The sequence below is a fragment of the Monoraphidium neglectum genome (assembly GCF_000611645.1).
Source record: "Monoraphidium neglectum strain SAG 48.87 unplaced genomic scaffold scaffold00408, whole genome shotgun sequence".
Classification (NCBI taxonomy): domain Eukaryota; kingdom Viridiplantae; phylum Chlorophyta; class Chlorophyceae; order Sphaeropleales; family Selenastraceae; genus Monoraphidium; species Monoraphidium neglectum.
The window spans coordinates 12,536-19,770 of record NW_014013220.1 but is presented as its reverse complement, the minus strand read 5'-3'; the positions used below and the strand labels follow the sequence as shown (position 1 = coordinate 19,770).

At 67.2% G+C, this 7,235-nt stretch overlaps 1 protein-coding gene across 1 annotated transcript in view; it reads left to right on the top strand.

Annotated features, from left to right (window-relative positions):
- Nucleotides 1-752: 752 nt before the first annotated feature.
- MNEG_3296 (hypothetical protein) overlaps nt 753-7,235 on the top strand; it is a gene marked incomplete at both ends in the record, with an annotated part of 7,915 nt that continues 1,432 nt past the window's right edge. The window contains 14 exons of the mRNA XM_014048228.1: nt 753-882; nt 1,090-1,235; nt 1,296-1,427; nt 1,622-1,813; nt 2,090-2,195; nt 2,527-2,642; nt 2,959-3,036; nt 3,425-3,555; nt 3,957-4,465; nt 4,772-5,064; nt 5,465-5,590; nt 5,859-6,026; nt 6,327-6,469; nt 6,726-7,042. Of these exons, the coding sequence (XP_013903682.1) occupies nt 753-882; nt 1,090-1,235; nt 1,296-1,427; nt 1,622-1,813; nt 2,090-2,195; nt 2,527-2,642; nt 2,959-3,036; nt 3,425-3,555; nt 3,957-4,465; nt 4,772-5,064; nt 5,465-5,590; nt 5,859-6,026; nt 6,327-6,469; nt 6,726-7,042 (2,587 nt within the window). The remainder of the gene's footprint in view (nt 883-1,089; nt 1,236-1,295; nt 1,428-1,621; nt 1,814-2,089; nt 2,196-2,526; nt 2,643-2,958; nt 3,037-3,424; nt 3,556-3,956; nt 4,466-4,771; nt 5,065-5,464; nt 5,591-5,858; nt 6,027-6,326; nt 6,470-6,725; nt 7,043-7,235) is intronic.

Below are 7,235 nucleotides of genomic sequence, written 5' to 3'. Positions count from 1 at the left end.
CGGCCGCGGCCACGGCCACGCGCGCCGCTGCCACCGCCACTGCCAGAAGCGCCGCCTGCAGTTTCGCCGTCAACGGCGGCCTCGGCTTCCTCTTCGGAATCAGGGTCGCTCTCTGCCAGGTGGGCCGCGAGGTGCTGCTGCGACGTGTGCTGCTTGAACTCGTCCCGCGATTCCAAGATCTCGCCGCATTCGGGGCAGATGAACATTGAGGCACGCAACCCCTGGCGCCCGCCAGGGCGGGCGGCGGCGGCACGCCGCCGATGCAGTTGTCGTGCGTGCGCAACCGCGGCGTGCGTGCGTGCGGTCCCAGGCAGAGTGCGACAGCGGGCACTGCCTGCGGTTATGTTGCAGTTGCGAGGGGCGACCGACAACCCTCACACGAACACACTCCGGCGCGTCCTTGAGCGTGTATGGACACGGCCAGGTGCAACGTGATCAACTGCAATCAGAAATCAATATCATGTGCATGCGGAGCAGATACGGTATACAAAATACAATAATAAGTTAGTTTTATCGACTGCGTAAGCGCCCATGCATGAGATTTGCGCAAATCATTTTCTTGATGATCTCAAATGAGCTGGCCACCTCGCTCTGCAACCCCGTTGAGTTCAAAAGACTTTGAGCCCCAGTGAATGGTGCCATAGTCAGCCTCACGTTTGAGACCACGGCCTCCGCCCCAGGCCTCTCCGTTGCCGTGCGGCAGCACCACACGCCTGCCCAGGGCCGCGCGGCTCGCGCGCTTTGCAGCAGCCATGGGGATCCCCGGCTTCAGCCTGTGGTTCGCGGAGAAGAACAAGGACGCATACATCCCGCTGAGCCAGGTGCCCATAGACCATGTCTACATTGATCTAAACAGCGTCCTGCACACCGTGCTGCGACGAGGTGCGCCCGCGCCCGCCCGCGGCCGCCCCGCCACGCCGGCCCCCCACGCCGCGGCAGCCGCGCCGGCGCTTTGGCTCCTTGCTGCCGCCGTGCGACTGCCGCGCCGCGCCCCCTCCCCGCACGCCTGAACGCCGGCCGCACCGCTCCGCAGCAGAGCGCCCACGCCCCCCGAGCGTGCGCCCGCGCTGTCGGCCCCCCAAATTGCAGCCTCCACGCACGACCAGTTCCATTCTCTTCTGCACAAGAAGCTAGATGAGATCCTGAGGACTGTCGCGCCCCGCAAGGGCGTCATGATTGCGGTGGATGGCCCCGCCCCCCTGGCCAAGCTCATCACGCAGCGCGAGCGGCGGCAGGTGCGCCGCGGCGCCGCTGCGAAGCCCCGCTTTCCGTTGCACCGCGCTTTCCGGGGGCAGGCCGCGGGGGCAGGCCTTTGCATCAACGTGCGGTGGGGGTTCGTCAAGGTCGGGCGATACCAGCTGGGTTGGCTGGCAGTCCGCGCCCTGCGGGGTGGCCGCGGCGCCGGCGAGCGCGGCACCAACCCCCGCGTGCCGCCAGCCAAAAGGCCGCCGCAGCCGGAGCCCTCGCGCATGCATCCAGCCCACGCGCCGCGCCCTCGGCGCCGGCCCTGCACCTAGAGCTCACGCCGCCCAATCGGAACCCCCATCAACCCATAAGACCCACAATCTGCCTGATTTGGAACCAAGCTCTTCGTGCTCGCAATCCACCTTGGCTTGTCCAGGCCGTCGCACGCCGAGAGGTCAGGATGGGCGCGCTGCCCGCGTCCCCGAGCTCTGCGGCCAGGAATCGCTTCAAGGCGCAGCCCGTGGTGTCGAGCGTGGCGCTGACGCCGGGCACCGAGTTCATGCACGACGTCTGCGTCAGCCTGGGCTTCTTCGTGGCGGCGCGCGCGGGGTCCGCCAGGTGGCGCGAGGTGCGGGGGGCCCGCGGGGCGGGGCGACGCGGCGGCTGGGGCGCGGCGGCCGGGGCGCAGCCCCGGTGCCGACGCGGGCATCTGCATCATTCTTGTTGCGTTGCAATAAGGGCCCTCTTGGACGACAGCGGGGCTGGGGCCTGCATTCAGCGGGGGCTGGGAAGCTTCCGAGCGGCAAGGCTTGCCTCGCCTGGGTTCAACGGCGCCCAGAGCAGCCGCAAAGCATCGCTTGCGAGAGCGCGTGCCTGTTTTGCTGCCCGCCCTGGCGCCGCACAGGTGCGGTGGGAGGTGTCGAGCGCCACTGTGGCGGGGGAGGGGGAGGTCAAGATCCTGGGCCGCCTGGCGCGCCCCTGGGGCCACGTCCAGCCTGGCGACACGCACGGTGGGCCGCGCAGCAGAGGCGCAGCGGCGCAGCGCGCGCGTGTGCGGGCGCGCCTTGCGGGGCGGCCAGGCTTGCGGGCGCTGCCACGAGGGCGGCGCTCTGCCGAGGAGCCGTGAAGCACTTGCCGTCTCCGCTTCCACGTAGCCCATATCGTTGCCTTGTTGCAACCGCCGCCGATGGACGTTCAACCCCTCACTTCTGAAACCCAACGCAGCGCAAGTCCACCTTGCTGTCGATCCTGCACCCCTGCCTGTCTCCTACAGCACCACTCGCACTCGCACCCACACCCGCTCCTGCACCCGCACCCCCCGAAACGTCATCGCCCCCTTAGTCGTGGTGGGTGATGACGCGGACCTCATCCTCATGGCCCTCATGTCCAGCACCCGCGACCTGCACGTTCTGAACGCGTCCCTCTCAGACAAGGGCAGGTTCTCTCCCAACATGAAGGTGCGCGCACTGAGATTGTGTGTGTGTGTGTGATTGTGTGTGTCTGTGCTGCACGTGCACCTGTGCCTGCACGACGGCATGCGTGTGTGTGTGTGAGCATCAGCATGCAAGTCAGTGTCCTTTTGTGCTTGCGTGTGTGCATTGAGTGCGTGCAGTACCTGCCATGTACCCGTGCTGGGGTCTGTTTTGCAGCCGCAACCTCACGTGCACTCCACCATGGACGTCCTGCCGCCGGCCCGCGTAAGCAGTGGTGCCCGCAACCCATCTCCTTCTGGTGGGGGCATCTCTTTGCTGCTGCCACCTCCCCTCCCCCCAGATCATGAGCGTGGAGCGCCTGCACCAGCGCTGGGTCGCCCTGGGGCTGGCCACCACACTCAGCGGCGCCGCAGCCGAGGTGGGTCTCGCGTCAAGGGGATTTCATGCCCTTCCACGCCTGGCACTGTGCGAGGGGCCCGCACCCCTGGCCCGCATCTGCGGGCGCTCGCCCAGATGCTCCTCGACGCTTCTACTTATCCAATCCCCGACGGCCCTCAGCACCTCGACAGGGATTTGCCTGCAGCGCCTGCGGGCACTCACGGCTTACCATGCCCTCGCTTCTGTCACCGCCAAACCAATGGATTTTGCTGTCATGCACACACACACACAGCCAGCAACCCCGCACCACGCCCTAGCACTCCCACGCATCTCCGCATCACGCACCTCCATGAAGAGCCTCTCCCACTGCACCGCATACGGACCCCCGCTTAACCCCCCACTCAACCCCCCCACACACACACACCCAGGCTGGCGCCTCTGAGCTGACGGGTGCGAAGGCTGACCTGGCGCTCATCGCGATCATGTCCAGCGGCAACGACTACCTGCCTGGCGTGAGGGGGGTCGCCATGGACAGGCAGGGAGGAGGGCTGTGGAAGAGGTGAGGCGGGGCTGGAATTTTGGGAGGGGAAGGGCAGAGGGGGACATGGTTGCGTGGGTGCGCCTGTTGATTTGCCTTAGTCAGATGCTTCTCAGGTGCCTGCTGCGGCACACATGCGTGCGCACATGCGCGCGCACACACACACACACACACACACACACACACACACTCGCACTTGCGATTGTTTGTGTGTGTGTGTGTGTGTGGACACATGATTGCACACTTAGGCACACACACAGACACCAAACACACACACACACACACACACACGCGCACGCGCAAACATCACATGCAACACACTCACAAAACACCCACCCACAGCATGCACACTAACTCACATACAACTGCACACACAAGTATACTTTCACACGCATTTTCCCCTCCCATTTTGAACCCCACAGGTACGTGCAGCTCCGCAAGACCCCCAAGTACGCCCTCCGCTCCATCATGCACCTCCACGAGCAGCGGCCCGGCCAGGTGCAGCTGCCCGGCAGCTTCCACGGCCCTCACCGCCTGGCTGTCTCTGCGCAGCTGGACATGGAATTCCTATCAGAGCTCATCGCATCCACGCCGGTGTCATACGTGCGGCCGGGTGACGACGAGGTCGACGAGCTGGAGTCCGAGGCGGAAGCTGCCACGGACGCTGACGTGGACGGCGGCAGCGCCCTTGAAGACGAGGATGAAGAGGAGGAGGAGGGGGCCGGGGATACGGAGGTTGAGGAGCGCGGCAGCGGAGAAGAGGACGAGGCGATGGACGGCTTGGAGGGGCCCGCGGCGGCCGGCGTGGCGGCGGCTGCGGCGGCGGCGGACAGCGGCGGAGCTGAGGGCGTGGTCGTGAGGCGGAGGGTGCAGCGGGCGCTGGATTACGTGCGGGGCCTGCTCTGGACTCTGAGCATGTACTTCGCCGGAGGTGAGAGGGGTGGCTTCATGTGGCGGCTTCCGTGGGCTCTCACCATACCCTTCAACAGGGGCGCTGCTGGTGCCCCTGCTAAATCCTTGGTGGTGCAAGACGAGCCTGATGTCAAGGGTGCCACAGCACGCGGCGGCGACAGAGGCGCCCGCTCGTGTTGGTGGCCTCCGGCTGCGGGGCGGCGAGCGCGGGCCCATGATGCGACAGGGGCGTGCTTGCGGGCCGCGCAGCCGTGACCTTGCTGCACGCCTGGCTGGTCACAAGGTCCTCGCCCGCGCCCCCTCAATGTTTGCTATCCAACCCCAGAGTGCCCGGATTACCGATGGAGCTACACCCACAACGGCCCCCTGCCCTCGGAGCTCCTGGAGGCTCTCAAGCTACTGCAGCAGCAGCAGCAGCAGCAGCAGCAGCAGCAGCAGCAGCAGATGCTGCGCCTGGAGCGGTTCTACGGCGCCGGTGCGGGCGACCTGGGTCCGCTGCCGCCCCACGTCTGCTCGCTGGCGCTGCTGCCCCGGGGCTCTGGGGGGTACGTGCCGCCGGCGGTGCGGGAGTTGATGGAGGAGGGGTCCCCTGTGTACGAGTTGTACAAGGAGTGCAAGGTGAGAGTCCATGTAGTCAAGTCTGCATGTGTGTGTGTGTGTGTGTCATGTGGGCGCGGCCCACACTTGTGTATGCGTCTCGGCGTGCGTGTGAGAGAGACGAAGAGAGAGAGAGAGAGAGTGTGTGTGTGTAGTGAGAGATGGTGTGCGAGTGTGTGCGTGCATGTGTGAGCATGCGGGCGCGAAGGAAAGGATGGCATTAGACGGGCAAGGCGGATTGCGAGGTCGAAGCGGCCGGGAGCGAACGGTGCAACGCACATGGCTGGGCTTGACAATGACGTGATGACTGTATGTGACGTCACGCAATGTGTGGGGGGTGCCAAGCCGCTCAAATCCGAGCTGCCCTGCCCCCTCATCCCGCGCCTCGTCCGGGCCCCTCTTTCGCTGCGCTGCGCGGCAGGAGTGCAACCGCCTGATCATTGGCACGGCGGTCGCGGAGCGCGCGCACCGCCAGGCGATCCAGACGCAGGCCGTGGCCGACGCCGCGCTGGGCGGCGCGGTGCGGGCGGGGGCCTTGCAGAATGAGGTGCGGGCCCGGACGCGGGCGGGCGCGTGAGAGCTGCCGCGAGCGCTTGAGGGCACCTGCCGTTTGGGCTCCAGCTGCGGGCATTTGTGTATGTGGCTCCGACGCCTGACAACACCTTGAAACACCCTTGTGGTCGAAGGCAGCTCCACGCCACGCAACGCCCTGGCCGCCGTCTCAACCGTTTGTGGCCTGGTTGTCGTCACTGCTTGACCCAACACGATTTGTTGTTCCTGAAGGCGCTCCTCCACCGCATTGCCTTCGACCTTAGAGCCCGACTCTCGGGCCCACACTCCTCCATAGCACCCCAGCCCACACCTGCACCCTGACCCTGGACCCCAACCCCAACCTCTCAACCCTGAATTTTGAAATCCAGCTGAACGATTTGACTGCAAAGGCGGACCAGGCCAAGCGTGAGAGGGACAAGGCCAAGTCCGAGGTTAGCATGCAGCGGCTGCGCGCGCGCGCAAGGCGTCATCCAGCACAGAGGGACTGGCGTGGCGCCCCTGCATCGGCGGGGCTTGGGTCAAGGGAGGTATCTTCTCAGCAGGCTAATATTGCACCTGACCAGCTCTCACCCCTGCGTCCCACCCTTCGCCCCACCAAGTTCGCCCATGGGCCCCCCCTTCGCCCACGCGTCCTCCCGTCACGCCCGCCTCCCTGCGCAGCACGTCCCCGTCAACCCCCAACCCCCTTCCCTCCGCCGCCCTCGGCGCCCCCCTGCCCCCCCAAACCGCAGCACCAGCGCTGGACAGGCCTCAAGGCGTCCCACGACGCCCGGGAGCACCCGCCCGGGCCGTTCCCGCTGGGACGGCTGCTGGAGGCGGCGTCAAGGGTGCCAGACACCGTCCTCACGCGCCTGGGGGAGACATACCTGTTCTGGTGGGCCTGCCGGATTACCGCCTTTTGCATGGTTCCGCCCATGCACCGGGCTTGTTTGGTTTTGCGGCTGGCCTGCATTGGCTCTGTGCTGCCGTTCCCTGCCCCGTGCGATGCAAGGGGCGGGTAGCGCGTGCGCCTACTGCTCGGGATCACCTGGAGATCAATGGAGGCACCCGGCGCTCAATCAGGTCGCCTCTTCAAATCGGCTCCTGCACACGACGCCCTTCCCGCTGCACCCCACGCCCCCCGCCCGCAGCTCCCAGAACCCCGCCGGCTGGCCCGGCGCCGCGCGCGGCCCCGCGCTGCGCCCGCCGCCGCCGCCCGTCAAGAAGTACACCCCCCTCAGCTTCCACCAGACGCGGGGCATTGCGCGGTGGGTGCTGCGGGAGGACGCGGACGGGCGGGTGCAGCAGCTGCCGGACCCAAAGCCCGAGGTTTTCAGTGCATACTTGGCATTAGACAAGGGTCTGGCTGCGGGGCGGCAGGAGGACGCTGGGGAGCGCAAGGCGGCAGCCCAGGCCGCGCACGGAGGCCAGCAGCAGCAGCAGCAGCAGCAGCAGCAGCAGCAGCAGGGTGGGGAGCACCTCCCACGGCGCCGCTCTCGGTCGCCGAGCGCGGAGCGGGCGGGCGGCGGCGGCAGGGGCCGGGCGCGCGGGAGGGGGGCCGCGCAGGTGGCGCTTGGCGCGGGCCGGGGGCGCGGGCGCGAGGGACGCGGCAGGGGCGGGTTGGGGCGCGCGCGTGGGCGCGGCCCGGAGCAGCCCAGTGA